This window comes from Choristoneura fumiferana, chromosome 8 (assembly GCF_025370935.1).
Source record: "Choristoneura fumiferana chromosome 8, NRCan_CFum_1, whole genome shotgun sequence".
NCBI classification, from domain to species: Eukaryota; Metazoa; Arthropoda; class Insecta; order Lepidoptera; family Tortricidae; genus Choristoneura; species Choristoneura fumiferana.
The window spans coordinates 2,029,320-2,051,038 of NC_133479.1; the positions used below are offsets into that span (position 1 = coordinate 2,029,320).

General features: G+C 37.1%; 2 protein-coding genes, 1 long non-coding RNA gene and 1 pseudogene across 7 annotated transcripts in view; 2 read left to right on the forward strand and 2 right to left on the reverse strand.

Annotated features, from left to right (window-relative positions):
• The window catches only part of l(2)k01209 (uridine-cytidine kinase-like lethal (2) k01209), a gene marked incomplete in the record, with an annotated part of 39,242 nt that extends 23,871 nt beyond the window's left edge, over nucleotides 1-15,371 (forward strand). For all 3 annotated transcript variants that reach the window (XM_074090660.1, XM_074090661.1, XM_074090659.1), the window contains 2 exon segments: nucleotides 548-745; nucleotides 11,076-15,371. In XM_074090660.1, the coding sequence (XP_073946761.1) occupies nucleotides 548-745; nucleotides 11,076-11,192 (315 nt within the window).
• Nucleotides 3,479-5,955, reverse strand: LOC141430117 (uncharacterized). The gene is made up of 3 exons (XR_012451615.1): nucleotides 4,973-5,955; nucleotides 4,436-4,494; nucleotides 3,479-4,338 (listed from the first exon to the last, which is right to left on the reverse strand). It is a non-coding gene; the product is annotated as an uncharacterized lncRNA (long non-coding RNA).
• On the forward strand, nucleotides 6,033-7,496 carry LOC141430201 (uncharacterized; annotated as a pseudogene).
• Nucleotides 15,372-16,477: 1,106 nt separating the features above from the next.
• The window catches only part of LOC141429979 (xylose isomerase-like), a 29,223-nt gene continuing 23,981 nt past the window's right edge, over nucleotides 16,478-21,719 (reverse strand). For 2 of the 3 annotated variants that reach the window (XM_074090507.1, XM_074090508.1), the window contains 4 exons: nucleotides 20,582-20,675; nucleotides 19,725-19,883; nucleotides 17,545-17,630; nucleotides 16,478-16,742 (listed from right to left, as the gene is read on the reverse strand). In XM_074090507.1, the coding sequence (XP_073946608.1) occupies nucleotides 16,652-16,742; nucleotides 17,545-17,630; nucleotides 19,725-19,883; nucleotides 20,582-20,675 (430 nt within the window). In that variant the 3' untranslated portion in view covers nucleotides 16,478-16,651. The remainder of the gene's footprint in view (nucleotides 16,743-17,544; nucleotides 17,631-19,724; nucleotides 19,884-20,581; nucleotides 20,676-21,719) is intronic. The other variant, XM_074090509.1, reaches the window with a different exon arrangement.

The window sequence follows — 21,719 nt, forward strand, 5'->3', positions numbered from 1 at the left end:
AGAACTCCTGTCCAGTGGTGGCGTAGGGGTATAGCACGCAGCACGGAATGCTGAGGACCTGGGTTCAATTCCCAGCGCTGCTCTCTTTTTTTCTGTTTTTTTTTCTCTGCATCAGTTTCGGTTTGAATTTTCGCTAAGCCGAGTTTAGACTTGCAAGAAAAATCGTGCAAGTTGCATTACATTGCGAGGCCGTAAACCAACGAGTTTGTAGTGGTCAATCGAGCGCCGCAATGTAATGCAACTTGCATTATTTTCTTGCAAGTCTAAACTCTGCTTTAGATTTCACGGGATGACCGTAAAAGTAACAAATTTGGAGTTGAAATAAAAAATACAAAAAGACTCCAAAAACCAATCTTAATTGAAACAAAAGGGTTTAAGGGTTTACTGGCACTTGAGGTATCCCATCTTAGGCCTCTAGGTTGCCAACGCATCTGCAATACCCCTGGTGTTGCAGATGTTTATGGGCGGTGGTGATCTCTTACTATCAGGAGACGCACTCGCTCGTTTGCCATCCAGTCGTATAAAAAAAAAACTTTCTCTGTTCCAGCTATACTACCTCCGGCTGCCCAAAGACATAAAAGACTACCGCGTGATCCTGATGGACGCGACCGTGGCCACCGGCGCCGCCGCCATCATGGCTATAAGGGTGCTGCTCGACCACGACGTGCCCGAAGAGAACATCAGCCTCGTGTCGCTGCTCATGGCGGAGATAGGCGTGCACTCCATAGCATACGCCTTCCCGCAGGTCAGTGATGATTACAGTGACATTGACGCAGTTAGACATAATCCTTATCACAGTTTTAAACCTCATAACAATTTGATGCCACACCCTTTAAAGTTTGACATTAGTTTGGCATTCGTTTTATCACAGTTTGACATCACACTTATCATAGATTGACACTGGCAACAGTTTTGAGTTCATTCTTATAACATTTTGACACCAGCATCGTCTTAGTTTGAGTTCATTCTTATAACATTTTGACATCAGTCTCGTTAGTTTGAGTTCATTCTTATAACATTTTGACACCAGCATCGTCTTAGTTTGAGTTCATTCTTATAACATTTTGACATCAGTTTCGTCAGTTTGAGTTCATTCTTATAACATTTTGACATCAGTCTCGTCTCAGTTTGAGTTCATTCGTATAACATTTCGACACCAGTCTCGTCAGTTTGAGTTCATTCTTACAACATTTTGACATCAGTCTCGTGTCAGTTTGAGTTCATTCTTATATTATAACATTTTTATTTATTTTTTTATTTTTATTTATTTATTTATTACAAAATTCGTAATTGTTTACCGATCGGATCGGACGTGTCGTCTTTTGAATATTTTAATTAATAATTATAATCAACTATCTGCAGAATTGCGACCTAGTTTTACGCTGTGTACACTTGTTTCTAATGCGACTGACATTTGGTGTTAATAAGACAATTTTAGTTAGTTTTTAGTGTTATAAATAATGTGTGGTAAACCTAATTAATAGTCAAAATGGAAAATAATAGTCCATTTAAGGTGACGCATCGCTAAACAATTAATCGAAAACAGAGCGTTTGTACCCCGCAACCCGCTCACACCCCTCTACTTTTTACGCGGCTTGCGTGTCACAGTCGACCGTATGTTACACTGACAGCGCCTAGACAGCGCGCTAAAACAGACAGAGACGTCTTAGAGTTCCCTTACAACTTTTTTAGTTTTTTTTGCAAATAGCAGTAGGTAATGAAATCACGAGTATTTTAAACTGACTTCAAAAAAAGGAGGAGGTTATCAATTCGGTTGTATTTTCTTTTTTTATGTTTGTTACCTCAGAACTCCGTCATCCGTCTAGTAATGCTTTCAATTAGGTCCCATATGCACCAAATCAGGATCTGATGATCGGATCCTAAGGGAATCGAGGGAAGTCTTCAAATATTGTAGGGACACCTATGGTAATTTCGATATCTTTAGTAGTAACTTGTGCATTTGCTCTTGAAAATCTTCATTTCGTGAAGTGGAACTGATGATGAAGACCACATTTGACCAACCGAGCTACTACTCGATAACAAGTACCTCACGGGTTGAATTTCAATGACTTTAACACAGTTGCTAAGCAATTTAAGTTAATCGTAATGCATATGGTGAAATGGAACGGGTGACGATGCACCAGGACTCCTCAATAATGAAAGTCTCTGCATCGGAAAAAGCAATTTTTTGTAAAAGGTGACGAGCAGTTGACATTAAACTATTGTATCTTAGATCTTTTACACTGAAAGGCGTGAAAAAAAATATAACGAAAAATTGAACTGACTACAAAAAACCATGAAAATAATTTTCTACCATTCTGGAGTCGGTGCCTCAGCACGAGCCAGCAGGAGTAATTGAAGCCCAATATACGCGTATAGTATGTAGGTGAGGTAGACGACTATATAGGTCCACTCCTGCTGGCTCGTGCTGAGGCACCGATTTCTGAATGGTAGAAAATTATTTTCATGGTTTTTTGTAGTCGGTTCAATTTTTTATTCTTATGGAACTATTTTACAAAATTTTATTAACTTGCAATATTTGTATTGTGTGTTGTTGTTGTTGTGTTGTTGTTTGTAAAATCTTGCAAGTGAATTTTGACTCACTTCTAGTGGTCTGATTGACGTGAAATTTGGCATAGGTACTTATGTGGGTGGATGACAGTGCAAGTACAATCCACAAAAAGCACAGTCGACAAGAGCTTGTATTAAAATTAAATTTATAGATTTCGCCTGCCACTTATTTGTCCATTTGATAGTAAGTAGGTTGAGACCCATTAGACATAAGAAATCTCGGGCCGTAAATGTAGGCAAGTACTGCAGAGCAAAAAGTAAATAATACAAACATACGGTTTTACAGGTAATTTTTTATATTTATCTTTTTAATATTAATATTTTACTTATTTACACTTAACACAGTTATTTACTAATTTACATAGGTATTTATATTTTACATTTTACTTATTTATATTAAAAAATATATTTACAAACATTATTAAAAGACAACAATCATTTATAGCCGTTTGTTAAATTTATTCATTTAGATCTACAGATCTGCAATGGCTGTATTTAAACAATTTAAAACAATTTAAACAATTTATTTCAATAACAATTTCTTTTACGTGACATATTAATGCTGGAGCTCCTTTTAAGCTTGATAAAGTGTAGGCACCGTTCTGTATTATAGTCTGCATGTACAGTCAGCATAAAGCAGTGGTCACTGCCAATAAATACATATTTATCACTTGCATGGCGTTAGTAATATTTGTAACAAAGCTCAAATAAGTATTTAACCAATAAGTTCTATAACAGCCCGAAGAGGCGTTGTTAAACTAGTATATAAGGAGATAACTCTTAGAAATAAAGGCCTTTTTCCGCCATCACCGCCGGCAACGGTCGCACCAAACAATTAATCTGTATTTTATTCTTCCCAGAATTAAGATTGGTTTTGGAGTCTTTTTGTATTTTTTTTTATTCAACTCCAAATTTTGTTACTTTTACGATCATCCCGTAAAATCCACATCGAAAATACAAACTGAAACATAGATCAGAAAAATCAGGAAAGCGCTGGTCTCTTTTTCTGGTTTTTCCGTGCATCTATGTTTGTTTGTATTTTCCCAGAATTACCCAAATTTAACACCGTTATTATTCGGAAACTGACATAACATAATTTGAGTTGTCAACGTTAGCTACACACCGAAAACTCAGATTGCAAGCCTACTCGTACTTGATTTTCAGAAACTAATTTCATTATAGCTAATCTGCAATCAAACGAACACTTATGCTGAGAAAGTTTTACAAGTTCCATTATAAAATGATTAAAATCAATTATTCGGTGCCCCAAATCTTGATTTTCGGTCTCAATCTGAAACAAACGTTTATTTTACTCTAGATATTGTAAGGGTCAACTTTTTATTTAAGGTTCAACTGTGTTATTTTTAGTACAATACAAATATTCGTAACACCACAGATCAGTACGGTCAGCATCAAAAGTAGCTGCGTATTTTTAAACTTTGTCGTTATACAACAACGTACTTACACCATACAAATTTGGCAATATCCTAATACGACAAAGTAAAAAAATGATCCGCTACTTTGGGTGCTGACTATACAGTGAAATCACAGTAAAAAAAGGCAAAGTAGAAAAAAGCTGTCTTATATCTTTAAAATTAACCTTTTTAGAACCTAAGTACAAAACAATACAATACTCCGACTCTTTATTGTACACCAAAGTACATTCGTTTACTGGCTTTAAGTTAATACAAAACTTACTGATACTTCAGATGCGCATTCTAATACTATGTTGAGAGATGAGTTATTTTTCTCACATTATATTTCTATCTATAATAGAAAAAAAAAACATTTTTACAAGTTTCAAACCAAAAAATATGATCTTTATTCTGCTCACGTAAAAATTGGCAATAAAAGAAATACTTACTGTAGCTGTAGACCTACATAGTTTCTTCAAGAAGGTCCTTATTATTCTTATCTGCAGTCCTTAAATAAATTTTCTTATTTATAAACTTGAATTTGTTATTAATTATACTATAATTACTATGTAGGTAGGTAGGCGTTTTCAAAAAAAAGTGTACCTTTTCTTTCAAAATGTATTTAATTTTTTCATATAAACTTTATGAGTCAGTTTTGTGACGCCCATACCGAGTGTATGAAAAAAAAAACGTTACAAAACTGTCATTTTTGATAGGGACTTTTTTTTAAACCATCGGAATCGATTGTACTTTTGATTCTGAGAAGGAAAAACTATATTTTTCAAAATTGAAAAAAAAAGAATGAATACGCTTTTTTGTGAAAACGCCCAGGTAGGTACTAAAATCTTACGAGATTAATACATTTTGTAACTGCATACATTGGCGAATTTTCTCGTTTTCTAAAGAAACGAAATTAAAATGAAGCGATATTAACTTGAGTTGATATTCAAAGTAAGTAGATCTTTAAAATTAATATGGATACATACCACTACATACCCTTGCATAAAATCGATTGACATTGTTTTATTTCCACCTAAATTCGAAGACGGCTCCATGACTTTATTCTCAGAACTTTGTTCTAATGATTGCTTCCTGAAAGATAATAATGTATTTTTATTATTTGTGTTACTGCTTATTGAAATATGAATAGTTTTGTAAGTATAGTCAATGGCTTTTTGTACAAACACTGAATTGCAATAATTAAAGGAATAAAATCGATTTTCTACAGTACCTTTAGATTTCTAAAGTTTAGAAGTTAATGTTTTCGCGTACTTAGGTACTTGCAGTTCACTATTGGTTCACACACATACTTTAGAATATTTTTAACTATTAATTACCTTACCTACCTACCTACTTACCTATCTAAAAAGTAGGTAAGTACTTAGGTATTACCTATTATACTCGTATAAAACTAGAAGCAGATAGGGAATATTACTGCAATGTTCTGCCGTCAGAATGCAGCACTAGCACAAACCGTAATCGAATGCCTTTTAAATGTCCGTAAGATACCAAAATATCACATTATATCAATAAAATTTTTGGAAATATAGCTCTGTTACTTTCGATGTAAATATCATATTATTTTGTTAGTATGTCATATGTCATGAACCGTCATGGCGACAAACTAAGAACTGACGTTGTCATGGCGATTTGTTTACGTTTTGTGCCAGTGAACTGTAGAAATATAATGATTACTCACCTTTTCTTAATCATAACCATACATTTATGAATTAAACAACCTTTCTTTTTCCTTTTTGAAGATCCGACATTTTTTCCCATTTATTGCTCGGTATTATTTTATATGCGATCGATGGCGCGTGGCAGTTCGACTAGCATAGGTCCGTCGCTGACAACGCCGGCGGCGGTCTGAGGCATGCGCTGAGAGGGGACTGGTTTCATAGGGTTTCATACAAAATACGAGCGCGCGCTAGCTTATATTAAAATGTCGTAAGCGACAAAACGGTTTTTGTCGTTTCTATTACAAATTACAATTTAATAAAAATAAAATCCAACTTGAAGGTTGAAGTATGGTTAAAACTAATTAATATGAAAATTTGGAATCTTAATTTGATCTGGGTTGCCTGTAACAAGCAAATCCCTGTCTTACAAGAGGTATCTTTGATATTTTTTTCTGTGCTATAAAATTTTACGAATCGTGTTTCGGCAACTTGGAAAACAAAGTCATTGAAATGAAGAATCAGGTTTTCAAATATCACTTTGATATGTTTTGTAATTGCTGAGATAAAACTAGATGTTTTTCACCAAAATGCCCAATTCGTCGTCTTAATCGGAGTGGGATGACGCGACGTAGCCCGCCATCTTCACCGGCGCCCGCAACTGGCCCCGCTCCCGCCCCCCGCACGCCCGCTAGACCAGAGGATCCTCTAGAAGTCGTATCGACGTCCGAGATTCAGAACTGGATGTCCTCAATCGAGCAGTGCTTGAATGAAGTGTGCGCTATATCCTCGGAAGGGAAATTGAATTCTGAGCAGAAACTGAGGATAAGCAATCTTTGCCGCAAAGTAGGTCATGGCACTTCACAATTGGCCGTGCAGTACCAGGCATTGAAGCAGAAAAACTCTTCAGTTTCATAAGTCCCTGCAGGTACTGGAAGACAATCAAGACCTTTCTCAGCAGTTACTGGACCTTAAGAAACGTATCGAAGAATCTTCGAAAACTACTGCGGGACCTGTCTCCTTCGCCGAAGTCATAAAACGAAACGCGAAGACCTTTATACAGCCCAGTAATGTCAGCTCCGTAGCGATCTATCCGAATGACAAAAAGAAGACCAGCGAGGAGACAAAAAACCTCGTTCAGACATTAATCCGACCTGAACAATTGAAGCTGCAGGTGAGAAGTTTACACAAGACCAGGAACGGCGGAGTAATCATCAGCACTGATACCAAGGCCGACATTGAGAAGTTGAAGCAGTCTGCGCAGCTGACCTCGTCGGGGCTCACCGTGGATGAACCGCACAAGCGCAAACCGAGGATCGTGGTTGTTGGTGTGCCTTCAGATATGCAGGAAACGGAAGTGTACAACTGCATCTTCCAACAAAACTTAGCCGGAACATTTGAAGGTATGACATACGAAACCTTTGTTAGCTCTATTAAACTCAGCCATAAGTCGGGGAAAAAAGAGGCCGAGACCTGCAATTACGTGTTAGAAGTAACAGCTCAGATACGTAAGGCCTTAATTACAAAGGAGAGAGTGTTCGTGCATTGGTCATCCTGCCCCGTAAGGGATTTCACTTTGGTAACGAGGTGTTTTAAGTGCCAGCAGTACGGGCACGCCGCCAAGTCCTGCCGACGGGAGACCTCCACTTGTGGACACTGTGGAGAAACTGGCCATGATATCAAACAATGCACCAGGAAAGCCGAACCATCAAAATGTGCTACTTGTATGTTTTTCAAAAAGCCGTGCGGCCACAAGACGGGCGACTCCGAATGTCCTGCTAGATTACTTGCAGAGAAGAGGTACCTTAACACCATTGACTATGGCGGCGTCTAAGAGCGCCGTACTTAAATTAGTTTTTTTTAGAACTTTATTTATTTTCACATTATGACTAATCGATTGATTGATGACCTAGATAATTTCTCGGTGTCTGAGTCATCGGCATGTGAGGTTGAAAGGTGTAAACAATATCTAGCGTCTTATAGCAACCCAATTACTATAATAACACAAAATATACGTAGTATTTTTAAGAATTTTGATAATTTTAATGTATTTCATCAAAGATTGGAAATCACTTGTGATATTATAGTTTTAACCGAATGTTGGCTAGGTAAGAATAGTAATTTACCTCAACTGTCAGGATATAATGTATATAAAAGTACAGAAAACTACAATCAGAACGACGGAATAGTGGTTTATGTCAGAAATAATCTTAATGTTACTGTAGAGGAGCCTATTATATTGGAATGTAATCGACTTCTTATTAAAATTGGGTCTGATTTGGCTATACTAGCTCTATATAGGCCACCCTCGTTTAAAAATTTAAATATCTTTACTGACTCGCTAAATGAGACGCTACAAAGCTTGTCCCCATTTAAAAACGTAGTATTAATCGGAGACATAAATATAAATATTCTTCCACAAGCCACTGATTCCGTCGCTCAGGAATACTTAAACATATGTTCCTTTCACGGTTTACTTCCTGCGCATACACTTCCTACCCATCAGAGTGGTTCCTGCTTGGACCATATCATGCTAAAATCTAACCTTCCATCTATAGCACTGGTGACTAATTCGACTGTCACGGATCACAATGCTGCCCTACTAACCTTCAACCGTAGTATACCTAATCTTACTCGCACGCACGTAGTTGCTAAACTAAATGTAAATAAACTTGAAGACGATTTTTCCAACATCAATTTTGACCCCGTTTATAATTGTGACGACGTGAATAATTGCATGTCCTACTTAATAACAACGATTCAAGAAATAATATTGAGAAATACAACTTATAATCGGCTAAGTAAAAAGAATTATAACATTAAACCCTGGATCACTCCTGGATTAATTCGTTGTATGAGGCATAGGGATAAACTTCATAAAATGGCAAAATTGAATCCAAATAACTCTATTTTTCAATTAACTTATAAACGTTATCGGAATTATTGTAATAATATCCTTAAGACGGTAAAAAATAATTATGATAAAAACGAACTGAACAAAGCCGGCAAAAATAGTAAAAAAGTGTGGAAGTTTTTAAAAAATGTTACAAACACGAATAAACGGTTGGAATCGTCTGCGGGTTTATTACACGCGCAACCTTCTCAACTAACATCTGTTAACCACGCAAATGAGTTTTTTGTCAATATTGGCAAAAAACTGGCAGAGAAAATACAACGTCAGTCGCTTCATCCCCCCAAGCACAAGCACTCAACAGGGCAACAGGACTGTCAATTCGTTTGCGTTGTTGGATACGGATGAAACTGAGGTAGAGCAGATCATCATGAACCTAAAAGAAGATTGTGCTGCTGGTTGGGATAATATATCCACTAAAATATTAAAACAATTTAAACACGTCCTTGTTTCACCGCTTACTTATATTTTCCGTAAATGCTTAGCTGAAGGTATATTTCCAAAATGTTTGAAAAAAGCTGTTGTTATTCCTGTACATAAATCTGGTGATAAAGATCAAATAACTAATTATCGGCCCATCTCATTATTACCTACAATATCTAAAATATTAGAGAAAATTATTAACCAAAGACTTATTAAATTCCTGGAGAAACAGTCTGCTTTAGCCAATACCCAGTTCGGTTTTAGACCGAAATTATCAACAGCTGATGCAGTCCATCAGCTGACTGACTATGTAGTGAAGGAGCTCGACAGGGGAAATCGGACAGTGGGAATATTCTTGGATCTTGCGAAAGCTTTTGACACGGTTTCTATACCTATATTATTGCAAAAACTTGAATTCTTAGGAATAAGGGGCACCCAACTAAAATTAATCGCAGACTATCTTGACGAACGCTCTCAGTGTGTGAGAATAGGCAGTGCCGTCAGCTCTGATCTCAAAAACTCATCTTTTGGAGTTCCCCAAGGAAGCATATTGGGCCCTACTTTGTTTTTAATTTACATCAACGAGCTTTGTAAACTAGATTTAGATTGTGGCAAACTTATATCCTATGCTGATGACACTGTCTTGTTGTTTTCTGCAGAGTCAGATCAAGAAGTCTATGAAAAAGCGCAACTGGGCTTCAATGTTGTTAATAAATGGCTCCAGCAACACTTACTAACATTAAACACTGATAAAACTAAGTATGTACAGTTTGCAATTCGGAAATCATATCAGGCTACATTTAACCCCAGCACAAACTTTAAGCTCTATGCTCACGAATGTAAAGATCCTGCACGTAAAAGTTGTACATGTCCGGACATAGCTATTACTAACAAAATAAAATACTTAGGAGTTATAATTGACGAATCGCTCTCTTTTAAATACCATGTCGAAGCTCTATGCAGTAGAGTTCGAAAGTTGATATTTATTTTCAAAAAATTACGCTCAATTGCGAATACTCAGACAATCAAGCTAGTCTACTTTGCGTTGTGTCAAAATGTATTAACGTACTGCATTTCTTCATGGGGGGGGCTGGCTAAAACGTCGCTACTAAGCCTAGAAAGAGCCCAGAGAGCGATTCTCAAAGTTTCTACGTTCCGTCCCTATCGATATCCCACTAACCTCCTATATAAATCATGTGAAGTTCTAACAGTCAGACAGCTATTTATTTTGAGCATTGTCTTAAAACAGCACGCCGCAATCCCTTACAGCACTGAATCTACTGCTAAAAGACGCAAAGATCTTGTCTGCCCTAATAACAGAACACCAAAACGCGCATTTTCTTCAAAATTTTTCGTTTTTTTAGGTCCACTTCTTTATAATAGGTTGAATGCGAGGCTAGACTTATATTCGTTGAGTTATGTTAAGTGTAAGACAAAACTCCAAGCTGCCCTACTGAACATGTCGTACGATGACACAGAAAAGTTACTATGTATAGTGAAATAATTTCTGATTTATATCACTAAAATGTCGCATTATTATAGGTAATTTTATTATATTTATGCATAAGGAATAAGAATTTAATTATAATGTCGCTTATACTTTCAAATTAGGTTAGTATTAAGAAAACTGTCAATATTATCATTGTTTAATTTGGATTTGATTTTGAAGTTGATTAAATTATATCTAAATATATTAGAATTATTTTGCCTGAAACACAGGGAATCCTAGTTCAGGCATTTGTTGTAAATATTTCTTTTACAGTATGTTTTAGTTCTTAAGTTAAATATGATGTAACATGAGTTTTTTTGAATAAATTATTATTATTATTATTATTATTATTTTGACACCAAGCTTTGATTTGAAAATTTTATGTCAGTTTTATTACACTGAGATCAACTTCGTCAAAGTTTGACATTAGTCATTCAGTGTGGAGTGCAAGAAAAATAATAAACAAACCTTAATTACAATAAATCAAAAACAATGTTTTTTTTTTATTACCTTACAATGAATCAAAAACAATGTTTTTTTTTATTACCTTACAATGAATCAAAAATAATGTTTTTTTTTTTTTTTTTCAGGTAAAAATCGTAACATCCGCCCTAGATCCAGAGATCAACGAGAAATTCTACGTACTGCCGGGGATCGGCAACTTCGGCGACCGCTATTTCGGCACCGAGCCCTCCGACGACGAGTGAGACTGAACCCTGTTGCTTTAAGTTTAAAATCGAAAATAGAGCGCGTACACTCCGGCCGGTAGAGACCTTTTTGACTGTGAACCGATTGTGTACTTTTTTTTGTTTATGGCCGTCCTTGCTGGAAAAGGTATGGTTAGCTTTACTTTGACCCGGTTTAAGTTTGACAGTTCCATACATTTGATTACTACCAAACTGTGCTAGACGGCCAATGATAGCCCAGCAATGTGTCCTATGGCCTCTTAAGCACAGAACCCTGAGCAAGAACCCTAAATAAAAGTGACAATCATAGGGCCTTCAGACGCTGCGAAAACCCCTGTGATCAGACAGCACCGTAAATTCTTGCGGTACACACGCGGTACAGTTTATTGTAGCGAGTTTCGTTTCAGTTTCGATGGCGACCGGTTGTGGATTTATTTATAGCCCTAATGCTTTTGCAGGTGGTAGGACCTTGTGCAAGGTCCGCCCGGATTGCTACCATCATCTTGCTCGCTATTCGCTTGAAGCAGCAGTGCTTGCACTGTTGTGTTTCGGCGTGGAGAGTAAGACAGCCGGTGAAATTACTGGCACTTGAGGTATCCCATCTTAGGCCTCTAGGTTGGCAACGCATCTGCAATACCCCTGGTGTTGCAGATGTTTATGGGCGGTGGTGATCTCTTACCATCAGGAGACCCATTTGCTCGTTTGCCATCCAGTCAAATAAAAAGAAAATGCATCCGTTAGAATTTATCTATTACAATTTTGATACAGTTCCGTTCGTTGGTACAGTTTTTAAAAATCGTACAAAACTAGGTTCATACACGGTACGATAAACGGTACCGTTCGAACGGTGCATTCCTATCGTTAGTATTTTTCGTAGCGTCTATGGGCCATATTACACAACTTCCTTCTCTTTTGCATTCGATGAACTTGTTCAAACTACTTCAGTCAACGAACTCGTCTTCAAATTCTGTCCGCCTGCTGCGACTTAATGAGGGCTATCGTTTTTTGTCTCACTAGATGGCGCACTGTTGCGTGAGGTTTTTAAGTGTGGCTTTCAGAGTCTGTTATTACGGGCGTGAAAACAGTTTAGATGAAAATCATATTTAATACACCTTAAAACCGTACCATAAAAATATCGAGCATGCCACAGTGTTGCATAGTCCCCGTTTTGTTCGGAAAAAAGGGAGGACAAAGGTTTCCAAAAGACAAAACTGTCTCAAAACACAGACATTCATTGCCCCGGAACGCATATTTGCCATAATTAATTCCAGATATTGCAAAATATTCACAAAATTATTCTAATTATAAATAAACCCGCATAGCTCACCCAAAAACTATGAGATTTGACATTTCGGAGACCTCACGCTACACTAGCGCCTCTAGCGGCGAATTCATACGCGATAGCCCTCATTGAGCCATCTTCGCACTGTCGCGGTCACTGCACGTTGCATGCGATCAAATGTAACTGTCGCATACATCGAGCTTCTGCGTTTTTCGAAAAGGTGCGAAATTACATTTGAAATTTACCTCGAGCCTACCGGTGGCTCGATTGTGACATTTGTGACTGTTGACGCATTGGGAGTGTACGGTTGAAAGGAATATATTCTAAATATCGTATTTATTGTCGTCTATAAATTTAACTTTTAAGTGATCGTCATCTTGCTATGGAAGTATGTGGAGCGTCTTTAAAAAAAAAAGGTAATGTCAAAATCATTTACAGAGTTAGAATTTAGTATCTAGTCCATCTCGTTCTTTTTTAAGTAGCGATCTCATAATTTATAAAAATGTAGCCTGAAATAAATGAAAACAATAATTGCCAAAGTTCATTTTAATTAACATACAGCAAAACTAGTACAATTTAGATGTTAAAATATATAATTTTCAGTCACAAAATGTCCAAAGAATTGTTCCTAATAAATAAATAACACCGCAGCTGTTGTATTTCTAAAAAAACTAACTCAACTAAAAACGGCCATTTAAACATAAACTTCCATAGTAACATGTCGAAATGTCGGCTGAACTTAACTATCGATGTAATTCACTGAACGATTATTTAACTAATTTATTAAAGAGTAAAACAAGAGCATATATACAATTCCAAATGGGACATAATTATATCCTTCCTTAACTGAATTAGGCGACTTGGGCAGCGTCTAAATGCGGTACTCTATTTTTATAATGAGAAATGTAAAGGGCGAACTCATTAATTAAACTTCAAACGAAATTAACATTAGATAATTTTATTACATTCGTTATTATTTTCCAGTTTTGTCTTCGTTTGAGTTAAATACGAACGCGGATTTATCGGTTCAATTTCCTATAACGAAGACACGAGTTTTTGTGACTGCCAACATTGCTGTATAATGATCTTGTTTTACTTTTACTGGCTGAAAAATTTATTCATTCATAATATATGACATATGACGCTTGCATTACATGTATACATGTAACTACATAAGTATGTATAAAACACTTATACAATTATTTACAGTTAATAAAATCTATAACTGACATAATAATAGATCCCATTTTGATATGTAAGACAGGGTTAAACCAGATTTTTGTCATTTTTATACAAGTTTATACCATAAATAGTTCAACTTAACAGAAGCTTAACAGCAAAATGGTCATAATCTGTAAATCGTACTTTTTGAACTTTAATGTGATCCAGTTTAAAAACTTATCTGACTGAAAAATAGACGGTTTCTTTATCCTAGTAAAAAGATTAATCAAGTCAGGTGTAATTATGTGTTCATATCTTTTTCAAAATTCCTGCTTCCATTTAATAATCTGAAATCCTTTAAAGCAGGCTATTTGATACCATCAACCGTTTGACATGATTTTTATGAACTGTCAAAACGCAATTCTCCCATTTATCTCAAAGCTACTATAAAGTTTTAAAGTTAATTGGATCTAGCTTTGTGTGTTAAAAATTGTATGTATTTTATTAGAGCTGTTTCCTTGGATTTTTGGTTAATGGTATCAAATACCCTACTCAATTAAGTGTCATGTTCTTACCTTAAACTAAGATATGATATTAGTATCCTTAAAATTTTAAAAACAGAAAATACAAAATTAACCTTTTCAACGTCAATGGTTCCACCAGTTTAAAGTCTTATTTGTATTCTCGTTTTATAATTAGTAACCCATTTTGCAAAAAAAAAACGTTTATATTGTCATATCCGCGATGTTCAACCATAAGTAGTTCCACTAAAAAATGTAACCACTGATCTTCCAATGTCATAAATACGATATACGATACATATTATTATGTACATTACATAGTATTAATGAAACTGACTGTATCTTTTATATCGTCATAGACATTAATTAGACACACGCGCAAACGCGCAAAAGGTTAAAATTGAGTGCAGTTGAAAAGGTTAAAATATTTTAACCTATTCCGATCCTTCTTACTATATATTAGTCCATTCCACATACTGCCAGTTTTTATGATAAATCCTGTACTTTCAGTATTATATTACTTTATTTTTATAGTACGACTTATGTATCCCAGTTCCTTGAAATTATAATTTTGTTTTATGTAAGTTATTGCCGCGCCCTGCGAAAAAATTTTGATATTAAATAAATTTTTAGTATTAATTTTAGTTGTTAACTTTCTCAACGCTTAATTTCAAAATGTGCTTAATTTTTTTTAGTTAATTTATAGGTAATTTGTATAGTTGTTAGTTCTGTGCATTTTGGACTCTCAGTGTAGCTAAAATATAGCACAGTGTTAAATCGAGAATTTAGTGTGAAATGGAAAAAGACTATATTGTGCTAATGTTACTTTGAAACTAAGACATAGTCCTACTATCTCGGCATCCGCTACTAAACTCTGCTAAAAAGTGAACTTTAAAAACTGTAGTTTCATTAGCCGAAAGGAAAAGTTTAAAGGAATAGGGGCTCCGCCATGTAGAGCTCCGTCGACTTGGCGGGCAAAATAATTGTGGAATGTGGAAATGAACTACAATCTTTTACCTTACTACTCTAAAACTAGTTTCATACAATGATCCCGAAAAAATTTGACCGTATAAATCTATTTCACACTAAATACACGATCTTATGTCGAATCGAGGTATGTAAATATATACTTCAGGCACAATCGTGTACAACTTAGTTAAGTCACTGTGAATATTGTGAAAAATACAAAAAAATATATATGTACATGAAAATTAAAAATAAATCCACTGAACTGTATCCGTTGTTTTCTAGTCTTTCTTCGTCATCGTGTGCTGGCCAATCAACACCAAATTTTCTACCAATCACCTCTACATAAAAATCATACAATATTAATCATCATTCAAAATACAATAGGAAGTTTTTGCAGACCTTTTCTACCCAAAACGGGATGAAATTTAATCATCGCACGTAAATTTTGATATCTCATTCAGTTTTGAACATGAAACTACCGTGAGACCGTGAGTTTAGGTCGACATGTTTCGGGCTAATCCGTAACCCTTCTTCTGGGAGCAACGCGACTTGGCGGCTGCTGCAACACGCCCTGCTCGCGCGACTATCCGACGAAACTAATGCGCGCTCCCAGAAGGGTTACGGATTAGCCCGAAACATATCGAGCTAAACTCGATTTCAGACGTGAGTATTACTTTTTGTTATCATTTATCTCATTCAATATCTCAAAAGAGCATCTTGTTATTTTTACCTCTGCGCGGGCGGGATGCAGTTAATATGCGACCGAAATATATATATATATATATTTTGACGACCAGATGGCCTAGTGGTTAGAGAACCTGACTACGAAGCTTGAGGTCCCGGGTTCGATTCCCGTGTCGGGGCAGATATCCCAGAAAGGTACCCCAGAAGGGTTACGGATTAGCCCGAAACATATCGAGCTAAACTCGATTTCAGACGTGAGTATTACTTTTTGTTATCATTTATCTCATTCAATATCTCAAAAGAGCATCTTGTTATTTTTACCTCTGCGCGGGCGGGATGCAGTTAATATGCGACCGAAATATATATATATATATATATATATATTTTTGACGACCAGATGGCCTAGTGGTTAGAGAACCTGACTACGAAGCTTGAGGTCCCGGGTTCGATTCCCGTGTCGGGGCAGATATTTGTATGAAAAATACGAATGTTTGTTCTCGGGTCTTGGGTGTTTAATATGTATTTAAGTATGTATCTATCTATATAATTATATTTATCCGTTGCTTAGTACCCATAACACAAGCTTTGCTAAGCTTACTTTGGGACTAGGTCAATTGGTGTGGATTGTCCCGTGATATTTATTTATTTATTTATTTATTTTTATATATATATATATATATATATATATATATATACACACCGCAGGTTCCACGCCAACGGCCTATATATACGTCCATTAGTTCAATGCAAAAGCAACCTTCGTTCAATTGTGTTAAGGTTCAATTTTAGGCATTGCAATATAGAAGCCTGGTGATTGGGTGATGTCTTGTGTATTTGACGTGGCGGCGAAAAGGTTAAATAAGTTAGATATGGTCGCAAGAGTCTAAGTAGCGTTGAAAGACCACGTCGAAATGCTCGCACTTCGAAGTGGGCTCTGGCTGGTTTTGATTTTTCCTGAAACGACAGAAATTCTTTAGTTTTCTGCGAATTACAAAAAAACAACTGTAGTCGGACACTGTGTGTAGAAGAAACTTTATGCACCAAGATTTAGCTATCTACATTAAAAAACATGGTGTCAATGCAAAACCAGTTTTTTTTTAATGCGGGCTTCTTTAGCGATATTTTTTTATGAGAATGATCGATTCTTGTTTTAAGTCATTAATTCTCCCGTCACATGATAGTAATAATATTGGTAGGGTACACTAAATGGTTTACAATAAACGCTTGAAACTAAATTTTGAAAATGTGCAATTTTATTGACGTCAAACGTACTCCTACATACATCGTCAATTGCCGTGGTAATAACACTATTTATTTGTATGAAGAAGGGGAAACTAAAGACTCCATTATTTCAAAAAATCGAACTAATGTCATACAGTTTTTGCAGGTGGTAGGACCTTGTGCAAGGTCCGCCCGGATTGCTACCACCATCTTGCTCGCTAATCCTGCCGTGAAGCAGCCGTGCTTGCTCTGTTGCGTTTCGGCGTCGACAGCCGGTGAAATTACTGGTACTTGAGGTATCCTATCTTAGGCCTCTAGGTTGGCAACGCATATGCAATACCCCTGGTGTTGCAGATGTTTATGGGCGGTGGTGATCTCTTACCATCAGGAGACCCACTTGCTCGTTTTCCATTCAGTCGAATAATAATAATAATAATAATTCCAGCCTATACACGTCCCAGTCGAATAAAAAAAAAAAAAAAGTGACGACCACACCCGGTATGTTATTTTTGCCGGAGTTAAGTACGGTACTTACTTGTGGTACTCTTCGCACTCCTCCAGGGAAACCTCTCCGCCGACAAGCCGGGACCCCAGCCCGCTGTGGTAGCTGATGTAGCGTTGCTGGAATATACATCATCATCAGCCGAAACACTACTCGACATTCGACACACACACACGATATAGTTTAGTTTTCAATTTTCGTTTTTTTTTTTTCAGTAATGTTATGGATGTTCATGGGCGGCGGTGATTGCTTTCCATCAGGTGACGCCGCCAGTTTGCTCCCCATTATAAACCCCGTTTCAAAAAAAACGGGCACCTATGGTTTTTGTATTTTATGTGCATGAAAGCTTACTTTCTAAGCTTCAATGCCTAAAAAACTGAAAAACCATAGGTGCCCTATAAATACAACAAGCTCTTCATTGTGGGGAGGAGCGCTGCTAATCCTAGAGCACAGGGTCTATTTATTACTAGTTCTCTTGTTGCTGAAACTGTGTAAGACGTTTTATTTTTCAATAAACTTTTTTTAATATAAAACGGTGAACAATCTGATCATTATGACTGGTTATTTGGAGTCTTTTTGTATTTTTATTTCAACTCCAAATTTTTTACTTTTACGGTCGTCCCGTAAAACCATATCGAAAACGCAAACTGAGACACCTAACTGCACAAAAAACCTGAAAAAAGACCAGCGCTGGGAAGTATCTCGTTGAGAGCGAAACGTAGATGTCGCTAATGCTGCTGCTTAAGTAGCGTAGTAGAAAAAAGCAACCTGAGATATGTGTGCATAGGAGAAATTCGTGTCTGTATAGTCCAGTGGTAGTGTAGGGGTATGGCACGCAGCACGGAATGCTGAGGACCTGTGTTCGATTCCCAGCGCTGGTCTCTTTTTAAAGAAAGAAAGAAAGAAAATACATTCAAACATAGAACAGATGAAGACATACATGATTTTCTGTTTTTTCTGTGCATCCATGTCTCAGTTTGTATATTCAATTTGATCATTGTTTGCATGCCAATGTACTTGGTTAGTTGCATCATCACTAGTACATCATCAGTACTATTTATAAGATCGATTTTACCATTTCTAAGGCTCCGTTTCCACCAGAGATGTACGAGGATGTGCTGCAAGTTATGTATTTCATGAACCAATAGAAACGGTTCATTTACCTCGCCTCGCTCCGCTCAGCTGTTTCCACTAGAGATGTGCTGTGCGAAGATAGGTAAATGAAGCGTTTCTATTGGTTCACGATAAATATATTCCTCGCACATCTCTGCTGGGAACACAGCCTAAAGCAAAATAAATTAAAACAATATTAAAACAAATACCTATTTTTTTATTAGTTAATTATTTTAGTCTAGGGGTTTTCAAGGCTAGAGTGAATAGGCTGTTACTGAACCGGTACACCTTTGGCCTCATCTGCACTTAACATCAGGTGAGATAGAGGTCAATCACGGTCAGTTACATGTAAAAAAACCGGCCAAGAGCATGTCGGACACGCCCGATATAGGGTTCCGTAGCCTTTACGAAAAAATTAAGTAATATTATTGTAAGGAATCTTCCAAGTTTAGGTATATTTTATACCTTAGGCTGCTATTTACTTTTAAACTAGTAATAATTCTCAAGCAAACTTAGCCGTTATAGTTTTCCTTGAAAGCTTGATATAGGTACTTACTACCATTCTGAATTTTTTCAAATTTTTCCACCCACCGGTTTAGATTTTAGAGAAGGGGGGGGGGGGCGCTCGACTTTAATGAAAATATGTACTTTAAAGTTGAATATATTTTGCAAACAAATCACTGAATCGGAAAATACGTTTCAGAAACCCCCTAATTATTTTAAAAGACCTATCCAACGATACCCCACAATACAAGATTGGATTTTTTTTAATTTTTTATTGTAGCATTTTGTAGGCATATTTTACATATATATTCGTGCAAAATTACAGCTTTCTAGCATTGATAGTCCCTTAGCAAAGCCGCGAACGGACGGACAGACAGACAGACATGGCGAAACTATAAGGGTTCCGTTTTTGCCATTTTGGCTAGGGAACCCTAAAAATTGCATATATGCATATATATATATATATATCATGACCCTGGCTGAAACCTTTGTGCTACTAATGTCATGTTGACATCTCATACTTTTGTCTAGGAAATCATAGTGAAATTTATTACTAAAAGTTTCCAGGGGTCATGATTCAATTTGTTCGACCGTACCTGTATATGTTTATTAAACACTTGCTCCCCCACTATGTTGCAAGCGAGTCTCAGCGCCTTCGCCAAAGCGTCGACATACTTCAGGTAATGCGTGAGCACGCCGCGCGGGTCTGTGGCGCGGTGTAGGCGTAGGTTTATGCCGGCGGGGGGCGGGGCGCCCTGCGGAAAAAGGGGGGGGTTAGTCTTGTAAGGGCCAAGTTACACACTACACTGATGCGTTTCGAACTCAACCAGAGTTCATACTCAGAGCAATCGTTCACATGCTAATGCCCAAATATCCCCTTTATTTTTACACATAAAGGTGCATTCAAATTTTATTAATTTACTGTTAAGACAAGTTTTATTAATCCTAGCTGTTAATGTTCAAATTAGACTCTAGCTACGGCTAGGAATTCAATTAATTATTAAAACTGTGTGCTTTAATTACGCTACATAAAAATAATAAGGTTTTTCTATGAAAAAAATGTTTGTGCGCCGCACGGGATTCGAACCCGCATCTCCTGCTATACGCGCCAAGTGTGCTAGCAACTGCACCACGGGGTTCCCAATTCCCAACACACTTATGATTTCTAACTGTCAAATATCTACGTGACTCGAAAGCCAAATATTTCAGGTTAAAATAACCAGCTTAGACAATTTTAAAAACCTCCGACATCATCATTTTGAAGTTCAATATCTCAGAAACGGCCGAACAGATTTAAATAAAACATCTCGCTTTCACGTTAAAACCCTCATTGAAATCGGTCCATCCGTTTGAGAGCTAAGATGTCACTCGCAGACAGACAGACATTGGTGTCAAACTTATAACACCCCTCTTTTTGCTTGGGGGGTTAAAAAAAGTTTGTGCCAAGACTCACCTGATCAACAATGGACTTCATCATCAAAGTCAGCTTCTTGCTGTTAAAGTGATCGAAGTCGTTGTTCACAGTCACACCGCCAAGCATGTTGTAGCTAAAACCAAAACAAAGTATAAAAATAAATGTTGGTAAAATCAACGATGTTTAAAATTAGATCTCCATCAAATCAGCCGCAGGACGTCCACAGACGACCAGATGGCCTAATGGTTAGAGAACCTGACTACGAAGCTTGAGGTCCCGGGTTCGATTCCCGCGTCGGGGCAGATATTTGTATGAAAAATACGAATGTTTGTTCTCGGGTCTTGGGTGTTTAATATGTATTTAAGTATGTATCTATCCATATAATTATATTTATCCGTTGCTTAGTACCCATAACACAAGCTTTGCTAAGCTCACTTTGGGACTAGGTCAATTGGTGTGAATTGTCCCGTGATATTTAAAAAAAAAAACTGTTGGATAAAAGCCTCCCCCTTAGAACGCCACAATGAACAACAACTCGCCACTTGCATGCACAGGCTTCCCGGAACTCTCACGATGTCGTCAGTCCTGGTGGGAGGCCTGCCAACGCTTCGTCTTCTGGTTCCTGGTCGCCACCGCCACTCGAAGACTTTTCTCCCTCAACGGTAATCTGTTCTTCGAGCGATGTGGCCCGCCCGTTTCTACTTCAACTTGCATATTTTTCCAGCTATGTCGGTGACTTTAGTTCAGGGATGGGGAAACTTTTCCCTACGCGTGCCAATATATACTAACGAAATTGTATGGTGGGACAAGTTGTTATTTACTGAAATAAAAATATTGATATGTATTTTCTGAAACACTAAATTGGCCATTGCCAATGAGAATAAAATTTTGTAACAATACGAAATCTTCTCTTCATTTTTGTTTGATGGTCGCGGGCCGGATTTCAAGCCTTCGCGGGCGGGAGATGGCCCGCGGACCGCAGTTTCCCCATCCCTGCTTTAGTTCTTCGACGAATTTCCGTATTCCGGATTCTATCGCGCAAAGAAAGTCCAAGTATAGCTCTTTCCATAGCTCGACATAGGTTTCCATTATAATTCCAGTTGCCTCAGTTTGAAGCGGCCTGCATACACCGTGAACCCGCGACTTTAACCAGGTCATCCGTCCATCTCGTTGGTGG